The sequence below is a fragment of the Anomaloglossus baeobatrachus genome, chromosome 4, assembly GCF_048569485.1.
Source record: "Anomaloglossus baeobatrachus isolate aAnoBae1 chromosome 4, aAnoBae1.hap1, whole genome shotgun sequence".
Classification (NCBI taxonomy): Eukaryota; Metazoa; Chordata; class Amphibia; order Anura; family Aromobatidae; genus Anomaloglossus; species Anomaloglossus baeobatrachus.
Genome location: NC_134356.1, coordinates 34825408 through 34846901, shown reverse-complemented (window position 1 = coordinate 34846901; position 21494 = coordinate 34825408). Strand labels below are relative to the sequence as shown.

General features: G+C 41.4%; 1 protein-coding gene across 1 annotated transcript; it reads left to right on the top strand.

Annotated features, from left to right (window-relative positions):
- The first annotated feature begins 393 nt into the window (after window positions 1-393).
- Window positions 394-19961, top strand: LOC142301145 (polymeric immunoglobulin receptor-like). Its single transcript, XM_075342170.1, has 7 exons — window positions 394-481; window positions 2924-3259; window positions 6495-6830; window positions 10928-11251; window positions 13857-14180; window positions 16312-16346; window positions 19640-19961. The coding sequence occupies exons 1-7, from the start codon at window positions 433-435 to the stop codon at window positions 19643-19645; spliced, it is 1410 nt and encodes a 469-aa protein (XP_075198285.1). The 5' UTR covers window positions 394-432; the 3' UTR covers window positions 19646-19961.
- The last annotated feature ends 1533 nt before the right edge of the window (window positions 19962-21494 follow it).

The window sequence follows — 21494 nt, the reverse complement described above, 5'->3', positions numbered from 1 at the left end:
TGCATATATTTTGCTCTAATTTTGAAAGTGAGGGGCACAGAAGAGAAAGAAAAACTGTTCTAGAATCAGTGGAGCAGCGACAATCAGGAGATACTCAGTTTACATTTAAAAAATCCAGTGAAAAATCTACTTTAAAACGGAAATAGGTCCTCACATGATCCTAAATTTATCGAAAAGACAGTGATAGATTATCGAAAATATTCCTCATGGCTGTTTACATGAGCGAGTGTTCCCAACTTTATTTTGTTTGAAGACAAAATCCCAAAGTTCACTTTTTTATTTGCTTAACAAACTGTTTTGTTTTTTTTTGTTCTTGTTAATTATTAAATGGTGCTGTCTTTTTACTCTGTGCACACGCTTACTTTTCCTAATATATCTACTTTTTGCCACTGAGATTTTACTATCTAGGTAGAGACCAGTGCATTCCACACCATGGGGATCTACACACTACTGGTGACTGCGCTGGTGCTCCTAACCCCGGGTAAGTGCAATGCCAGGAGTTCTATGATGTTTGTAGATGGATGGATGGAGAGAGATACATAGATAGAGAGCGGGATAGATAGATAGATAGATAGATAGAGGGATAGATAGATAGATAGATAGATAGATAGATAGAGAGATAGATAGATAGATAGAGGGATAGATAGAGGGATAGATAGATAGATAGATAGATAGATAGAGGGATAGATAGATAGATAGATAGATAGATAGATAGATAGAGGGATAGATAGATAGATAGATAGATAGATAGATAGATAGATAGATAGATAGAGAGATAGATAGATAGATAGAGGGATAGATAGAGGGATAGATAGATAGATAGATAGATAGATAGATAGATAGATAGATAGATAGATAGAGGGATAGATAGATAGATAGATAGATAGAGGGATAGATAGATAGATAGATAGATAGATAGATAGATAGATAGAGGGATAGATAGATAGATAGATAGAGGGATAGATAGATAGATAGAGGGATAGATAGATAGATAGATAGATAGAGGGATAGATAGAGGGATAGATAGATAGATAGATAGATAGAGGGATAGATAGATAGATAGATAGATAGATAGATAGATAGAGGGATAGATAGAGGGATAGATAGATAGATAGATAGATAGAGGGATAGATAGATAGATAGATAGATAGAGGGATAGATAGATAGATAGATAGATAGATAGAGGGATAGATAGATAGATAGATAGATAGATAGATAGATAGATAGATAGAGGGATAGATAGATAGAGGGATAGATAGAGGGATAGATAGAGGGATAGATATATAGATGGATGGATAGATAGATAGATAGAGGGATAGATAGATAGATAGATAGAGGGATAGATAGATAGATAGATAGAGGGATAGATAGATAGATAGATAGAGGGATAGATAGATAGATAGATAGATAGATAGATAGAGGGATAGATAGATAGATAGATAGATAGATAGATAGATAGATAGAGAGATAGATAGATAGATAGATAGATAGATAGAGGGATAGATATATAGATGGATGGCTAGATAGAGAGATAGATAGATAGATAGATAGATAGATGATGAATAGATATAGTTGGAGGGATGGATAGATAAAAGGATAGCTAGATAGATACATAGATAGATAGAGAGATGGAGAGCTAGATAGATAGATAATTAATACATAGATAGATGGAGGCATGGATACAAGGATAGATATATAGACAGATTGAGGGATAAGTAGATAGATACATAGATAGATAGATAGATAGATAGATAGATAGATAGATACAGGTATAAATAGACGGAGGGATAAAGAGATAGAGGGATAGATAGAAAGATAGGTAGATAGAAGTATAAATAGAGGGATGGATAGATAATGAATAGATAGTTGGAGGGATAAATAGATAGATAGAGGGATAGATAGATAGAGGGATGGATAGATAGATAGATAGAGGGATGGATAGATAGATAGATAGCTAGAGGGATAGATAGATAGAAGGATAGATAGATAGATAAAAGGATAACTAGATAGCTAGAGGGATAGGTAGATAGAAGGATAGATAGATGAATAGATAGATAAAAGCATTGCATTTCATGCAATAATGGGTGCAAAGCCTTCAAGCCTTTACAGATCTATAATTTTAGTGTTACCTACACAACAAACAAGGAATCTCAACGTAATGTACTCATAAGGGCTTCTTTAACTTCTTAGGTGCTATAAAGGCTTTACTGACCCTCTTAAAGTAACTAATCTCACCAAAATGATAGAAAATGCATCTAAAAGCTAAAACCATGCGTCAACAATAGGTCCGAACTCAATGTAAATCATAATATCGAAGGACAACTCAAGCCACAGAGGGGACTTTCCCGATGTTCTCCTACATCACAGGAAAGATCAGTTGTTAAGTCCCACTTTTAGCTGCCACCCCCTGCTCCAACATTTAGGTTCCTTTATCATTCTGAAACCTTCAATGATCCATTGTAACAAAGGAGCTATGAGACTATTGGATTTGGTGCCCATTTTTGGTGGGAAAATGTTAGATGCTAGTGATTAAATAGTCATAATGATTGGACCGGTGAAGTGCGATCATTCTCTGACCTATGTACATGATTTAGTCTCTTATTACTTTTGAAAAAAAAAGCTTCCCCCACCTATTGGCCATTTCCGTGCCTGTTCTTGCCTCTATGGTTGACTGACTGTGGCTTGAGGTTTCTCCTTTTGGGGTCAAAAATAAAGTTTGTTGCCATAACCCTATATATAAACACTAAATACCCTGGCTAACACAGTGGCTTGTTGATGCCCCTTTCCTTTAGGCACCCAATTCCCAGGCATATACCTCATCAGACGCTTCCTAGATATGTCCATGCCTAGAGGATCAAGTGGAATAAATCCAAACCCAGCCCGACATATAAATTTTCCTTCTGCTCTATATCTTTCTTCCTAGGTCTCACCTCGGCTTATCGCGCTACTGGAGTAGTCGGTGATACCTTGATTTTACCCTGCATACACCCGGAGATCAAAGAGACAAGTCTCGCATGTTGGGGAAGGGGATCTTGTTCACAATCCGGTTGTAACCATCCAGTAGCCACAGTCAATGGAAGCAGAGTGACCTGGGCAAAATCCATAAGATACAGCGTAAATAGGGATACTAGTAACGTAGATCTGCCGCTGACAATTACAGATGTGAACATGGATGATTCGGGAAAATACTGTTGCCATGTGAGGTTCCCAATTCGGGGGATTGACATGAAGAGCGAGGTCGAAGTGGAGATACAACATCGTAAGTAAAATCCTATATGATGAGATCATGCACCATCCTATCCACTCATCAATGAATTTTTACACCAAGATAATTTAGCAAGTTAATCAATAAATTGACTAGCATTGTGCTGGACATTTGGTATTAATATTTTCAGGCACTTGAAGTGATCTGCTGGCAATCTCCTCAGCAGCACTTCCACTACTTTGCAATAGTCATTGTGTCACTTCTTCAGCAGCTCAGCACAGACTCTCACTGCTAGTCACAAATCATTTCACAATCACTGTTTAATGTCTTACAGATGTCTAGTAATTTGCAAACTTTTGTGGCACAGCCAAACAGAATTATTAGATTACAGTCCCTTACATACAGCCATTTCTTCACTCTCAGGTGCTTTGAGACTCAGGTGTTGCAAGTTAGTCAACAGAATTGTGCTGGACATTTGGTATTAACAACAGTAATTTTACACTTGTCATAATTTGCTGGCAATTGAAACATTCTGCTGGCAATCTCCTCAGCAGCACTTCCACTACTTTGCAAAAGTCTTGGTGTCACGTCTTCAGCAGCTCAGCACACACTCTCACTGCTAGTCACAAATAATTTCACAATCACTGTTTAATGTTTTGTAGATGTCTAGTACTTTGCAAACTTTTGTGGAACACCCAACAGAATTATCAGACTACAGTCCCTTACATATATGAATAGCCACTGGGTTCACTTTAACAATTTCTTTGTGGCGTCAGGTTCACCAAATACACAATAGAATCATTAAAATATAACTTTTACTAAATTCATTAAAATTAGTCCTTACCAATAAAATACAGACAAACAATACACATAAGGTTTGGCCGCCTCTGTCTATCCAAGGGTTATTTGCAAACCAATAATTGAGCTAGTACCGCTAATGATTGGGACTTATCTCACCAATTACTAGGTGCCAGTTTCATCAAAAGTCCACTATCAATGAAAAAAATGGATTTATCTCACCAAATTTTCAAAATACCGAATATTGGATTCAAATGGGTTCAGGCATTCTCATGGCGGAACCCCATATGTAAGCAGGTATGCCTCCCAACGCGTTTCGTTTGAAAAACAAACTCTTCAGGGGAGCTTATCAATACAGTAAATCCATTTCAGGTCTCATTAAATAATGAGTCCATTATATCCAGAGCATGCAATAAACATAGACTCATCAGAGAGTCATGTATGCGGTAAATCCTATTCAGGTCCCATACACCACGATAGAGCAAGAAGCACGGCCGCTCCTGCCACGTGCATGTCATTAGGTGTTAGGTCCGTGGTGTATGGGACCTGAATAGGATTTACCGCAAGTTATATTTTAATGATTCTATTGTGCATTTGGTGAACCTGACGCCACAAAGAAATTGTTGCGGTCCAAATACAGTCCCTTACATACAGCCATTTCTTCCCTCTCAGGTGCTTTGAGACTCAGGTGTTGCAAATTAGTCAACAGAATTGTGCTGGACATTTGGTATTAACAAGAGTAATTTTACACTTGTCATAATTTGCTGGCAATTGAAGCATTCAGCTGGCAATCTCTTCAGCAGCACTTCCACTACTTTGCAAAAGTCTTTGTGTCATGTCTTCAGCAGCTCAGCACAGACTCTCACTGCTAGTCACAAATAATTTCACAATCACTGTTTAATGTCTTGCAGATGTCTAGTACTTTGCAAACTTTTGTGGCACACCCAACAGAATTATCAGACTACAGTCCCTTACATACGGCCATTTCTTCACTCTCAGGTGCTTTGAGACTCAGTTTTTGCAAGTTAGTCAACAGGGACATATAGTATTAACAACAGTCATTTTATATTTGTCGTAATTTGCTGGCAATTGAAGCAATCTGCTGGCAAGCTCCTCAGCAGCACATCCATTAACTTTGCAATAGTCTTTGTGTCACTTCTTCAGCAGCTCAGCACACACTCACACTGCTAGTCATAAATCATTTCACAATCACTGTTCAATGTCTCACAGAAATTGTCTAGCACGTTGTAAACATTTGTAGAATACCAAACAAAATTATTAGACCACAGTCCCTTACATACAGCCATTTCTTCACACTCAGAGACTTTGAGACTCAGGTGTTGCAAGTTAGTCAACAGAATTGTACTGGACATTTGGTATTAACAGCAGTCATTTTACACTTTGGCTCATTTGCTGACAAATGAAGCAATCTGCTGGCAAGCTCCTCAGCAGCACATCCATTACTTTGCAATAGTCTCTGTGTCACGTCTTCAGCAGCTCAGCACACACTCACACTGCTAGTCACAAATCATTTCACAATCACTGTTCAATGTTTCGCAGAAGCTGTCTAACACTTTGCAAACGTTTGTGGCATACCCAACAGAATTATCAGACCACAGTCCCTTACATACAGCCATTTCCTCACACTCAGGTGCTTTGAGACTCAGGTGGGGAATATCCCTTGCCCTTTTTAAGTGGCTTTTCCCTTACTTATTCTTACTCCTTACAGAAATACAACTCTATGTTTACCTGTGGTGGGGCATACCTCTCTCCTGTAATGGTGGTACTTTGTCATTCAGGTGGGCAGGTCTCTTAGACTTGAGACAAACAATTCCTACTGCACCTCAGACTGGAGTCTCGGTTTTGCTCTGATGTGGGTATCACTAATACATTAGTGACTTTACCATTGAGTACTACTCACACTAACTTTCTAGCTAGCTATAGTGCAATTACCATTGAGTACTACGTTACCATTGAGTACTACTCACACGTACTTTCTAGCTAGCTATAGTGCAGTTACCATTGAGTACTACGTTACCATTGAGTACTACTCACACTCACTTTATAGCTAGCTATAGTGAAGTTACCATTGAGTACTATGTTACCATTGAGTACTACTCACACTCACTTTCTAGCTAGCTATAGTGCAGTTACCATTGAGTACTACTCACACTCACTTTCTAGCTAGCTATAGTGCAAGATTTCAGAAAATATATAATAGCATATGGAAAATTTCAGTAAGTACAGTTTCATACTGTAAGTATTTAATACCAATAATACACACTTAAGAGCGTGTAACTCATGAATTACACCCAACATCAAAAGGTTAGTGATATTGAAAATAAAAAAAATCTAAACATTTTAATAAATACCTGATTACAACAATAGGTCATTTTAATGAACATTCCCTTTAAGCCGGAGACATAAATCCTAACAGTCTTGGAATCAGGTGAATATGAAAAGTCTGATGTTTGCTCCTTTCTCTCCGCAGCTATGATGCCGGACAATCTTGTGCGGGGGTCAGTGGACAGCACGTTGACTTTACCCTGCAAATATTCAGTTGGTGATGGTCCAAAAGAGGTTTGCTGGGGAAAAGGCGGCTGTCCTATGAGCGGCTGCAAAAATAAGATCCTCGCCACTGATGGCACCAAAGTGACCTGGAGCGAATCCAGCAGATACAAGTTATTGGGAAATATCGCACAGGGCGACTCATCTCTGACCATCAGCGGGTTAACAAAGGATCTGGAGGGAACTTACTGCTGCCGCATCCGGGTCCCAGGAATCTTAAATGACATTAAAAAAGAGATAAAACTGGAAATACAAGACGGTAAGATTTTTGTTTTCGGATTTACTATTTAGCAACATTTTGGAAAACAAAGAGAGTAAGTATTTTCACCATATCATCTATCATGCCTGCTGGTGTTGACCTACTGTGCAAACAGCACCGGCTCATCATGGAGGGGCATAACTATGTGACTACCTTGTGACTACTAGAGCCTCTGATGGTGAGGATAGGCTTGTGCTGGAAGGTAGTCGCCAGGTGCTACTCAGGGAAACACGGTACTGTGGCAGCTGACCCCAGTGCAGGCAAGGACACAGGTCAATGCATAGTGACTGGAACAAGCAGGTAAAGCAGGCACGGCAGGTACAGCAGTTACGCCGGGCATGGCAGGTACAGCAGTTACTGAAAGCACAGCATGTATGTCAGGTACAGCAGGTAAGGAAAGCTCAGCGGGTACGTCAGCTACAGCAGGTAAGGAAGGTTCAGCAGGTAAGGAAGGTTCAGCAGGTATGTCAGGTACAGTAGGTGTGTCAGGTACAGTAGGTGTGTCAGGTACAGCAGGTAAGGAAGGTTCAGCAGGTAAGGAAGGTTCAGCAGGTAAGGAAGGTTCAGCAGGTACGTCAGGTACAGCAGGTAAGAAAGGTTCAGCAGGTACATCAGATACAGCAGGTAAGTAAAGTTCAGCAGGTATGTAAGGAACATCAGGTAAGGAAGGTTCAGCAGGTACGTCAGATACAGCAGGTAAGGAAGGTTCAGCAGGTACGTCAGGTACAGCAGGTAAGAAAGGTTCAGCAGGTACATCAGATACAGCAGGTAAGTAAAGTTCAGCAGGTATGTTAGGTACAGCAGGTAAGAAAGGTTCAGCAGGTACGTCAGATACAGCAGGTAAGGAAGGTTCAGCAGGTACATCAGATACAGCAGGTAAGGAAAGTTCAGCAGGTACGTCAGGAACAGCAGGTAAGGAAGGTTCAGCAGGTATGCCAGGTACAGCAGGTAAGAAGGTTCAGCAGGTACGTCAGATACAGCAGGTAAGGAAGGTTCAGCAGGTACAGCAGGTAAGGAAAGTTCAGCAGGTACGTCAGGAACAGCAGGTAAGGAAGGTTCAGCAGGTATGCCAGGTACAGCAGGTAAGAAGGTTCAGCAGGTACGTCAGATACAGCAGGTAAGGAAGGTTCAGCAGGTACAGCAGGTAAGGAAAGTTCAGCAGGTACGTCAGGAACAGCAGGTAAGGAAGGTTCAGCAGGTATGTCAGGTACAACAGGTAATGAAGGTTCAGCAGGTACGTCAGATACAGCAGGTAAGGAAGGTTCAGCAGGTGTGTCAAGTACAGCAGGTAAGGAAAGTTCAGCAGGTAAGTAAGGTTCAGCAGGTAAGGAAGGTTCAGCAGGTACGTCAGATACAGCAGGTAAGGAAGGTTTAGCAGGTACGTCATGTGCAGCAGCTAAGAATGGTTCAGCAGGTACTTCAGATACAGCAGGTACTTCAGATACAGCAGGTAAGGAAGGTTCATCAGGTACATCAGGTACAGCAGGTAAGAAAGTTCAGAAGGTATGTCAGATACAGCAGGTGAGGAAAGTTCAGCAGGTAAAGAAGGTTCAGTAGGTAAGGAAGGTTCAGCAGGTATGTCAGGTACAGCAGGTAAGGAAGGTTCAGCAGGTCCAGCAGGTAAGGAAGGTTCAGTAGGTAAGGAAGGTTCAGCAAGTACGTCAGATACAGCAGGTAAGGAAGGTTCAGCAGGTACGTCAGATACAGCAGGTAAGGAAGGTTCAGCAGGTCCAGCAGGTAAGGAAAGTTCAGTAGGTACGTAGGGAACAGCAGGTAAGGAAGGTTCAGCAGGTATGTCAGGTACAGCAGGTATGGAAGGTTCAGCAGGTACATCAGATACAGCAGGTAAGGAAAGTTCAGCAGGTATGCCAGGTACAGCAGGTATGGAAGGTTCAGCAGGTACATCAGGAACAGCAGGTAAGGAAGGTTCAGCAGGTATGCCAGGTACAGCAGGTAAGAAGGTTCAGCAGGTACGTCAGATACAGCAGGTAAGGAAGGTTCAGCAGGTATGTCAAGTACAGCAGGTAAGGAAAGTTCAGCAGGTAAGGAAGGTTCAGCAGGTAAGGAAGGTTTAGCAGGTACGTCATGTGCAGCAGCTAAGAATGGTTCAGCAGGTACTTCAGATACAGCAGGTAAGGAAGGTTCAGCAGGTACATCAGGTACAGCAGGTAAGAAAGTTCAGAAGGTATGTCAGATACAGCAGGTGAGGAAAGTTCAGCAGGTAAGGAAGGTTCAGTAGGTAAGGAAGGTTCAGCAGGTATGTCAGGTACAGCAGGTAAGGAAGGTTCAGCAGGTACGTCAGGTACAGCAGGTAAGGAAGGTTCAGCAGGTACAACCGGTACAGCAGGTAAGGAAGGTTCAGCAGGTACAGCAGGTAAAGAAGGTTCAACAGGTACGGCAGGTACTGGCGGGTCCGTCGAATACAGAAGTTACAGCAAGTACAGCAGATACAATAGGTTTAGCAGGTTCTGGAAAACAGGCATGGGTTAGCAGACATGGGTAATGGGCACAGGATACAGAAAACAGACACAGGACCTGACAACTAGCAAGAGTGTCTGTAGAAGTAAGACCACGTTGTTCAGGCACCTCTCATAGGAGGAGGATGCCTTAAATACCAAGTGCCTCTCAGCCATTGGCTTCCAAACTAGGGCATGCTGGTCTTTACGAGCGGGGAAAAGTGCATACTCTACGTGCACTCCTGGGAGACCTGTGCAGAAGCCACGGCTGAGCGGCAGGGAACGTGAGTGTGCCGGCGTCCCTGCTGGCAGGAGGAAGCCGTACAGTACAGGGACGCCGGCGTTACATAATTAATCGTTTTTATTTCGATTTTCCACCTCCGCGCTGTATAATCTTGACTGCTTATTGGATGAAGCAGATCAGGTGATGTGTATTTGTCTAATGAGGAGGGTGAGGTCTAAGGATACAACTCCTTCTATCAAGGTGTGCGTAATTATTAGGCAGCTTGTTTTCCTCAGGCAAAATGGGCCAAAAAGGAGATTTAGTGTGAACAGCAGCAAAAAGGAGACAGTTGCACTCTGTAGTGCTAAGATATGGGAAACAATGAATATGGGAGTGTAGACTTGCCATTGGCTTTTGGGCTCACATAAAACTGGCCATTTTTGTGTACTAAGTATCTCAATTTTTACATATTTTTCTTAGCAGTAATGCATGTCTATATTCGCATATTCATTGTTACACATATCTTAGCACTGCAGAGTGCAGCTATCTCCTTTTTGTTACTGTTCACACTACTGTCACGGCTTTCATCAGGACCATTGTGATGGATTTGTTTTTGGAACAAGTAATTCTGATAGCTCACATTGAGTTAAAATAGCTCATGTCAGGTTTTTAATGAGGGTTACAATGTTTTTTGACTATTTCTGGTCTCACGTTGATGTTCTCCTCCAAGGTAGGAAACAGGCTTCATTCTCTTAGTTGTGCATCTCGCTAAGCAGTTATTTTTATTCATTTTTCTGATCGTTGGGGGTCTTGGGACTGAACCCACTCCAATAAAATCTTCAAACATATTGCAATTAAATATGTCAATTCTCTTAAAGGCTACTTTACATGCTGCGACATCGCTAGCGATCTCATTAGCGATGTGAGATTCTAGATCGCAAGTGCGATCTAGAATCTCACATCGCTAATGAGATCGCTAGCGATGTCGCAGCATGTAAAGTAGCCTTAAGTGAATTCCTCGAAAAGTTTGTTTGAAAAAAACAAAAACACCTAATCTATTCATAGCTTTTGTCTGCTATTGTAGCTCAGCTACATTCACTTCCTTGAAGCTGAGCTACAATACAAGACACAAGGTATGGAGAGATGTGTTTGGAGAAAAGTAAACTTTTTTTCTACTCATGGATAATCTTTTAATGCTGTTTAGTCTTGACTCTAATTTTAGTCCAAAACATTTTATCAAAGATTAAGGAATTAACTTGGGCGTCTTTACCTTGTTAAGGAATAAGTTAATTTCAGCTGTAAAAATTCTAGATGAAGAAATCAGGAAACCCAATATTTTATCTGTTATTCCTATTTTTATGTATTGATACGATAATTTATGACTATATCTACTTATTTTCCACTCCTTGTCATCACAGTCCATCTTGTCAGAGCGTCAGTGAGGGATACCCTGGTGTTACCGTGCTCATACTCCACCGATAGTGGCACAAACCCAGTCTGCTGGGGTCACGGCCATTGTGGACTTCTTACTTGTCACAATACAGTCCTTGAAAGTGATGGTGATGAAGTGACCTGGACAAAGTCAAACAGATACGAATTAAAAGGAAAATTGGCCAAGGGCAACGTGTCCCTGACCATCAACTCGGCCAATGCGGATGACGGTGGAGTCTATTGCTGCAGAGTGAAGGTCCAAGGAGCCTTCAACGATATCAAGAAAGAAATCCGTGTAGAGATAAGAGATGGTAAAGTATTTCCATTCTGATATACTAACGTGCATGGGGCAGAGAACATTTGTGGAAGAGTTATAGGGGACCTTTGGCACATTCTTAGTCATATTATATTGTAGCTCTGATTTTCCGAAGACCTTCTGGAAAACCTATAATGTTAACCTAACCCACCTTGGCCACATTTGCTTTTATATACGTACATGCTTTTAGAAAAAAAAATACAAACATATTGATGTGTGTTTAATTATATGTAAATGAGTTGACCATGGTAAGGTAGGTGTGGCCTAATTGGTAGACATAGTCTAAGGTGCTTAAAGAGGACCTGATATTTGCTAAAAAGTTGAGTTAAATACCTTGTAAAAATCTCTAAGCTCTCCTGATTCTCCCGCTTTTTTCCGTTTTGCTCAGCATCAGTCCATTGAAGAGACACTCACATTTGTTGCTTTTTGAGTGCACTATGTAAACTCTCTGCTTGTACTTCAATAGGGCATTTCTTCACAGTTTTCTCTAAGCTCTCCTGATTCTAGTACTCCTTTCCATTTTGCTCTGCGGCGCTCTATTGCAGAGATATTCATATTTATTGCTTATGAAGCACAATATGTGAAATCTCTGCTTATAGGTCAACAGGGCATTTCTTCACAGTCTTCTCTGAGCTCTCCTGATTCTACCGCTCTTTTCCATTTTGTTCTGCTATGCTCCATTACAGAGATATTCAAATTTATTGATTATGAAGCACAGTATGTGAAATCTCTGCTTATAGTTCAACAGGGCTTTTCTTCAGTCTTTTCTGAGCTCTCCTGATTCTACCACTCTTTTTCATTTTGTTTTGTGCTGCTCCATTACAGAGATATTCACATTTATTGCTTATGAAGCATGGTATGTGAAATCTCTGCTTGTAGTTTAACAGGGCTATATATAATATAAAAAAGCAAAAAAGAATATCATTACTTACAGCATCTTGTTGTAAGTAATGATATTCTTTTTTGCTTTTTTATATTATATATAGTGTAGGGACCTACAAGCATGAGGTTCCCGTGACGAGGGTTGTAGGCTTACGTCTTATGGCCATAACGCTAACAAAAAACCTCATATATTTTTTTTTGTACAGGATACAGCCAGGCCCCTTTTTGTTAGGCCTTGCTATTAGAGTTTCTGTCCCTACGTAGCGCGCAGTGGGGGTACGGCTTGGCAGCCCACCTGATCTAATAGTATGGGCGTCACCTAATAGGCTGCGGGTTTGTGACTGTGCGTCTGCTAGTGTGAACAGTGCTCTATGCAAGCCACTAGTGTGCAGTTTTACCATCCAGCCATCACCTCCTCCATATTTGTGAATGGCTCCACCTGCACCTGTATTGCCTCCACCTAGTGGGGGTTTAGCTGTATCCTGCTGGAGTAGTAGTAGTCTTTTGGCCTGAGCAATATACAGCTGCAATTCCATCTTGCTGTAAGTAATAATAGTTTAACAGGGCATTTCTTCACAGTCTTCTCTGAGCTCTCCTGATTTTACCGCTCTTTTCCATTTTGTTCTGCGGCTCTCCATTGCAGAGATATTCACATTTAATGAAGCATATTATGTGAAATCTCTGCATAAAGTACAACTGGGTATTTCTTCAGCTTTCCCTGGTAGTGAGTGAAACTAGATCATCCTATGCTGTGATTGGCGGCATTCAGGAGGGGGCACGAAAGCATACGCTCTCAGAGAAAGCTCTGAAGAAACGTCTAATTGGTCTACAAGCAGAGATTTCACATGGTGCGCTCTAAAGCAACAAATGTGAATATCTCTATAATGGAGCGGCGCATCGCAAAACAGAAAGGTATGTCTAAATCAGGAGAGCTCCGTAAATTTTGCAAGGCATATAACTCAATTGTTTGGAGAAAGTGACAGGTTCTCTTTAAAGGCTCCTTAGATGTAAACCCTTTACTGTTCATCTTTACAACTATTCACATTTACTGCCTTTGGAGCACAGTATGTAAAATCTCTGCTTGTAGCACAACTGGGCATTTCTTAAACTTTCTATGGGAGCCTGTGTGCTTTCCCCCCTCTCTCGTAGACACTGCCAATTATATCTCAGCAGCATTGGAAACAAATTGACTGCTACAACAGCTGCTGAGCTGTTATTGCCAATATCCATGAGGAAGAGGTAAAAGCATACGCTCCCAGAGAAGACACTGAAGAAACATTCAGTTGGTCTACAAGCAGAGATTTCACATACTGCGCTGTAAAAGCAACAAATGTGAATATCTCTGCAAAGGAGCGACGCAGCACAAAATAGAAAAGTACGATGGAATCAGGGGAGCTTAAGGAATTTTACAAGGTATTTAGCTCCTTTTTTTGAGCAAGTGCAAGGTCTTCTTTAAGGCTCCTCAGATGTAAACCCTCTTGAATCTGTCATTGTATTTCTTAAGGTCCTTCTGCTCTCCATTCCTGAGATATGGACCCCTTATCCCCCTGTCTAACGCTAATATTTTTATCCATGTGGGTGTGGTTCTCAACTGTAGATATTTTTCAGACCCACACCCACTTGACATACAAGACTATACTGTATTTATATATATAGTGACATTACGTATTCATAGCTAATGACAGGTCCTTCTTAATTTTTGTGTTCCATTTTCACAGCTGATCACTTGTCTGGACTTGTTGGTGACACCATCACATTACCTTGCAAATACAATGTCAGCGATGGCACATCCCCAATGTGCTGGGGACGAGGCACCTGCCCAACATTTAAATGCACCGACACCATCGTCTCGACTGATGGCGATGACGTGTCCTTTGTCGAGTCAGGAAAATACGTGCTGAAGGGAAAATTAGGAACTGGAGAAGTGTCCTTGACGATCAAGAGCGTCACAAAGGAGGACGAAGGAATGTACTGCTGCCGCGCGGAGGTCCCAGGACTCTTCAATGACTACATGAAAGAAATCTCTTTGGAAGTCATAGATGGTAATTTCTTTGTTTATCATGGGACATTTTTAGATTAAATTTGTAATTTATATACTTTACAAGAACATTTAAAGGGTAAGATCAAGGTATGTACCATAGAGACAGCCCCTGGTAGCTCTTATAGAGCAGTCTTACTGCAGGTGGTTACGAGTGTGGTGATGTCAAGCTATCTAATATTTATCATTGCAATAAGTAAACTAAGTATATATGTAGAAAATAAAAAAAACACATTAATACATTCATGGTCAGATTTCAGGTTATGTCTGAACAGGTTAAGTGATGGCCATGGCTAGCAAAAACATCTACAATAGGTTGGCTTTGGTGGGGTCCAAGAAGATGGTCATGGCTCATCTGAATCTCGGGCCTCGGGACCTCTTCTCAACTTTTGTTTTGGGGATTTGCTACAGTTAGGTCCAGAAATATTTGGACAGTGACACAATTTTGGCGAGTTGGGCTCTGCATGCCACCACATTGGATTTGAAATGAAACTTCTACAACAGAATTCAAGTGCAGATTGTAACGTTTAATTTGAAGATTTGAACCAAACTATCTGATAGAAATTGTAGGAATTGTACACATTTCTTTACAAACACTCCACATTTTAGGAGGTCAAAAGTAATTGGACAAATAAACCAAACCCAAACAAAATATTTTTATTTTCAATATTTTGTTGCGAATCCTTTGGAGGCAATCACTGCCTTAAGTCTGGAACCCATGGACATCACCAAACGCTGGGTTTCCTCCTTCTTAATGCTTTGTCAGGCCTTTACAGCCGCAGCCTTCAGGTCTTGCTTGTTTGTGGGTCTTTTCGTCTTAAGTCTGGATTTGAGCAAGTGAAATGCATGCTCAATTGGGTTAAGATCTGGTGATTGACTTGGCCATTGCAGAATGTTCCACTTTTTTGCACTCATGAACTCCTGGGTAGCTTTGGCTGTATGCTTGGGGTCATTGTCCATCTGTACTATGAAGCGCCGTCCGATCAACTTTGCGGCATTTGGCTGAATCTGGGTTGAAAGTATATCCCGGTACACTTCAGAATTCATCCGGCTACTCTTGTCTGCTGTTATGTCATCAATAAACACAAGTGACCCAGTGCCATTGAAAGCCATGCATGCCCATGCCATCACGTTGCCTCCACCATGTTTTACAGAGGATGTGGTGTGCCTTGGATCATGTGCCGTTCCCTTTCTTCTCCAAACTTTTTTCTTCCCATCATTCTGGTACAGGTTGATCTTTGTCTCATCTGTCCATAGAATACTTTTCCAGAACTGACCTGGCTTCATGAGGTGTTTTTCAGCAAATTTAACTCTGGCCTGTGTATTTTTGGAATTGATGAATGGTTTGCATCTAGATGTGAACCCTTTGTATTTACTTTCATGGAGTCTTCTCTTTACTGTTGACTTAGAGACAGATACACCTACTTCACTGAGAGTGTTCTGGACTTCAGTTGATGTTGTTAACGGGTTCTTCTTCACCAAAGAAAGTATGCGGCGATCATCCACCACTGTTGTCATCCGTGGACGCCCAGGCCTTTTTGAGTTCCCAAGCTCACCAGTCAATTCCTTTTTTCTCAGAATGTACCCGACTGTTGATTTTGCTACTCCAAGCATGTCTGCTATCTCTCTGATGGATTTTTTCTTTTTTTTCAGCCTCAGGATGTTCTGATTCACCTCAATTGAGAGTTCCTTAGACCGCATGTTGTCTGGTCACAGCAACAGCTTCCAAATGCAAAACCACACACCTGTAATCAACCCCAGACCTCTTAACTACTTCATTGATTACAGGTTAACGAGGGAGACGCCTTCAGAGTTAATTGCAGCCCTTAGAGTCCCTTGTCCAATTACTTTTGGTCCCTTGAAAAAGAGGAGGCTATGCATTACAGAGCTATGATTCCTAAACCCTTTCTCCGATTTGGATGTGAAAACTCTCATATTGCAGCTGGGAGTGTGCACTTTCAGCCCATATTATATATATAATTGTATTTCTGAACATGTTTTTGTAAACAGCTAAAATAACAAAACTTGTGTCACTGTCCAAATATTTCTGGACCTAACTGTATACGTTGAAAACTTTGCAAGTGAAAAATACAAAAATGCTAATATTAGATTTTCTTCTTTTATTTTTTTCCCAGATGGACTCCAAGGACACAAACACAAATTTGGGAAGGTAATCAACCTACTCAGTATGAAACAAACTTAGAAAACCATTGACAATTTTATGTTTACTGTGTAGAAATCTAGAACGCACATAAGTATCCTTTATACCCTAAAGAATTGGAAAGAGTTTGGGCAGGACCATGTGGCCATCAAATGTGTGTTGGCAACCAAGTTACCAATACTTCCTCCATCAGATGTTAGGAGAGAAGATTGGACAGTGAGATAAGTCACCACTTCTCACTTAATCCTTCACTCTTTTGAAACACATGCACGCGTGCTCGGCCGAGCGTGCATGTGTATGAAGGGTTCAGGAGAGAGAGCAGGTAGACAAATGAATAACTACTGGCTTTATTTTCCATAGCATACAGCTCACCAGGTGGACGTTTCTGCTACGGCAAGATGACTTCCAGCCAGTGACAAGCTAAAGTACCTTTTTAGCATGTATTTTTGACATTGGACTTTAAAGGCAACTAGTGAGAAGCTTTCCCCTCTGCCAAAACCAATAATATGATTGAGTAGCCCTTTAAAAGCTAATCCAGTTGATCCCTTTATGACCCCTATGCATTGCACCATCAGCGAGAAATCATGTTTTAAAATTGTGTCTGGAAATGCATTGGGGCGTGACGGTGAACTTACAGCTTCTCAGCCTCACTCGGTATGTCCTACCTAGCACCATTCACTGGCTGATTGACAGGTTGTGTCATTAATAGGATTGATTAGCCCTTTAAAAGATAAGCTTGTCAATTCCTTCATGACCCCAAATGCATTGCACCACCAGCAAGAAATCATGTTTTAAAACTGTGTCCGGAAATGCATTGGGGCGTGACGGTGCACTTGCAGCTTCTCAGCCTCCATTGGTATGTTCTACCTAGGACGATTCCCTGGCTGGTTGACAGGTTGTGTCATTATTAGGATTGATTATCCCTTTAAAAGATAAGCCAGTCGATCCCTTTATGACAATCAATGCATTGCACCACCAGCGAGAAATCATGTTTTAAAATTGTGTCCAGAATTGCATTGGGGCATGACGGTGCACTTACAGTTTCTCAGCCTCCATTGGTATGTCCTACCTAGCACCATTCCCTGACTGATTGACAGGTTGTATCATTAATAGGATTGATTAGCCCTTTAAAAGATAAGCCAGTCAATCCCTTCATGACCCCCAATGCATTGCACCACCAGCGAGAAATCATGTTTTAAAAGTGTGTCTGGAAATGCATTGGGGCTTGACGGTGCACTTACAGCTTCTCAAACTCCATTGGTATGTTCTACCTAGGACGATTCCCTGGCTGATTGACAGGTTGTGTCATTATTAGGATTGATGATCCCTTTAAAAGATAAGCCAGTCGATCTCTTTATGACCTCAATGCATTGCACCACCATCGAGAAATCATGTTTTAACAGTAACAGTGCACTTACAGCTTCTCAGCTTCACTCAGTATATCCTACTTCGCACCATTTCCAGGCTGATTGACAGGTTATTTGCTCTTTTACATGGTTACTTTCTCATCAAACCAATCGGGAAAGGGTCCTGCTATGTAGGAAATATAAGTGTATAAGACAGTTTTCTACACATCCGAGAAAAACGGTCCAACTTTGATCAGAGCTTGATTAGAGTCTGATCATAGTGGCATCATTTTTTCTCAAATGGGGACAGGAAAAAAATATCTTCACTTAACCCATTATGTCAGTCCTTCAATATTGGACCGCACTTGGACTGATTTTTTTCATGGAGCCATAGACTTGCACTGCCGATTTTTAACCAACAATCGTTCCGATGAAAAAAATTGGATGTGTGCACAGCACCATAGAAAATAATAGGTCCGAGTGTTATCTGTGAAAACCATAGATAGCACTCAGATGCGAAAATCCAGTCGTGCGCATGAGCCTTTCAGAAGCTGTAAGTGCATCATGTTATTTTCCCCACATCTGAGAAAAACAGTCTGACTTTGATCAGTGTTTGAGCATAGTGGTATCATTTTTTTCTCAAATGGGGAGAGGAATAAAAAAAATATCTTCACTTAATCCATTGTCAGTCCTTCAAAATCGGACCACACTCAGACCGATTAAGCCTTAAGGTTCAGAAGCTGTAAGTGCATCTTCACACGCCAATGCACTTACAGACACAACTTCTAAAAGGGATTTCTCATGGCTGGAACAGCACTTTGGGGTCATAATTGGATTAAATACCATCTTTTAAAAGGCAGCACAGTCATAGAACCGATTTAGGGGTGTTAACATCTCTGACAGGTTCACTTTAAGGCTTGTACACAATAGATTATTGTGATAGACCGGCGTCACACGCTACGATATATCGAGCGATATGTTGTCGGGGTCACGGATTCCGGCATCGTTAGAGATATCGTAGCGTGTGACAGCTACGAACGACTGTGAACGAGTAAAAATACTCACCTTATCGTTGCTCGTTGACACGTCGTTCATTTTCATAAAGTCGCTCCTCCTTCTGCGCGCTGGTTGTTCGTCGTTCCCGTGGCACCACACATCGCTCCGTGTGACACCCCAGGAACGACGAACACAGCTTACCTGCGGCCGCCGGCAATGCGGAAGGAAGGAGGTGGATGGGATGTTTACGTCTCGCTCATCTCCGCCCCTCCGCTTCTATTGGGCGGCCGCTGTGTGACGTCGCTGTGACGCCGAACGTCCCTCCCCCTTCAGGAAGATGATGTTCGCCGCCCACAGCGAGGTCGTTCAGGAGGTATGTGTGACGGGGGTAAACAACTTTGTGCTCCACGGGCAACGAATTGCCCGAAACGCACAAACGACGGGGGCGGGTGCGATCGCACGATAGATCGTCCCGTGTGACGCCGGCCTTAGTGAACCCGCCAATTTCAGTGGGATCAAATAACCATTAATGCGTAAGGACCTTCTGACTTTTCCCCAACAGATGATGCCAAAGAAGATAGGCATAGTCTCGACCAACCGGAACACTTGCACGCTAAGCCAAGCATTCCTATGCATAGCGGTCAGGCAAGCGGATGACTAGCTAATTTTTATGGCCAACTTTAAGGCCTCCAAACACTATGACCCAGCTGATATTGGTGGGATTGGCTAACAGTCTAATATATGAGGGCCCCCTGACTGGAAGGGTCCAACATGTTCCATTTGGAATTCTTTTTTCCTCTGGAAGTTAATCTGTAGCCTGAGGAGTCTGGCTGTGCCCTCACATAGAAAGCATAGGCATGCTCAGACCGAGCACTCCTGTGTATAGAGATGGCTTATTTTATTCCTCATTTTGAGCCAGATGTTCAAAATTGATTAACCAAGTATATGTTATATCCACAGCTTTAGACGAGACACGCGGAGAACTGGAGAAGCTTATGACTCTGCAGAGTAAGGATGGCCATGTTGTACTCAATGTACAGAAGTCTACATAGCAGTGTACACAATGATTAGCCTTACTATGTCTATCAATCAGTTCTGCATCAATTGTACTATTCCATATTTCTGCTATATTCTTACTTTTCGTATGGTTCTGTTGACTGTACAGTTCTATGGGCCATATGGACTGGTCAGTCTGGTTCGCTTTCCATTACATGCTCTTACATCAAGGTTTCTTTTCATAACAACGTTGTGGTTTTTATGTAGCTACAATAAAAAATACCGCCAAACCCAGTGTCTACTCTGGAAAGAGACGACTCATTTCTTTTGAATACTTTCTATAAACCAGATTACTTCTAAACTAAAAGAAAAAAACTCTTTTTAGAAAACGCAATAGTGAAATTCCCTTAAGTAACGAGCACTCGAGCATCATAGTGTTCACTCATTAATTAATACCAACCATAGGTGATGTTCTCACCTGATGATGTTGTGCACTCCAAAACGCATGTACTGAATCCAGTAGGTGCAGCCTACCTGGTGTACTGTAGGAAAATCCTTCCGAGGGCATTCCGGCAATAAATAGTTAGGGTGGAGACAGTAGGTAAATGACGCTCCTGTGGTAGTGAAACTATAGATAAAAAGTAGTACCAAATGTATAAAATCAATTAAAATTCATTTATTAAAAGCACAAAAAAACACAACGCGTTTCGACTGTATCCAGCATTCCTCAGGTGCTTTTGACACCTGAGGAAGGCTGGATGGAGGCGAAACATGGTGTTTTTTGTGCTTTTACTAAATTTATTTCAGTTCATTTTATACCATTCAAATTACTTTTTATCTGAAACTTCTCTACTACGGGAGTGCCAATGACCTTTTTAGAGTTATTTTTGGGAACTGGTTGGCAATACTTCACCAGTGAGGAGTCAAGAAACTCAATGTCTAACACAACTTCCCCCTGTTGTTATGTTAATGCACTTATGGACTTGTCACATGTGCTTTCCCGTACATATGAACGCGTCCATGAGCATGATCAGGGTGTGTTTGATCTGTGGTCATCTGTGTGATGAGCGGATTGTATTTTCTATATTGTGAGCATGCATATGTGTGCATGCATGTATGCAGTGACTGTGATGTGAGGCTTGCTATGGAATATTCGGTTTACACACCATGCTTAAAAAAAAAAAGGTAATGAGAAATATGTGTGCAGCGGAGCACATCACAGTCACGCAGATAAAAGTGTGGGAAGTAGACAGTTCCTCTTTTGTATTTTCCATCATTTCTAAGGGGCAGGCTCCTTTTTTAAGAATGAAGCAAAACTGTACTTTATGACAGAGGAATAATAAATCTGGAGTGATCCTTCTCCATGGGCCAAGACCGTGAAATTATCGAATGGGTCAACAAAATGACGTGATTGTCAGAGTTGGTAAATCTCCGAAACATCACCAAAGCCTCACTTCAAGGTTTAGCTGGCAAGGTATAGTGATAACCCAGCCCCAGACCCCAGGTGCTAGGGTGTTGCCCTTAATTTTTTGACATCATGGTGTTGACAAATCCTCTTTTCTGTGTCAAAATTTGGATCCTCGTCCAATTGGATTCTTTGCACACGACCAGAAGGATAAGAACGAATGATGAATTTTACGAGAAGTCAACTATTGGTCAACAACAGGATTGAGGTCTGTAAATGACAACCACTGACCGGCATCAGAAACCAGATTCAAAGAGATATCAGGAAATCTTTTAACCATCTTAAGGCCGCTTTACACGCAACAACACGTCGTTGTGTGTTTAACGCACGAACGACCATTAACGATCAAAATTA

What these genes read in the sequence shown, in the direction of transcription:
- LOC142301145 (XM_075342170.1), top strand. Translation starts at nt 433, where the DNA reads ATGGGGATCTACACACTACTGGTGACTGCGCTGGTGCTCCTAACCCCG. An exon ending in GCTGGTGCTCCTAACCCCGG is followed by an intron (nt 482 to 2,923) that starts GTAAGTGCAATG and finishes CTTTCTTCCTAG; the next exon opens with GTCTCACCTCGGCTTATCGC. An exon ending in AAAACTGGAAATACAAGACG is followed by an intron (nt 6,831 to 10,927) that starts GTAAGATTTTTG and finishes TTGTCATCACAG; the next exon opens with TCCATCTTGTCAGAGCGTCA.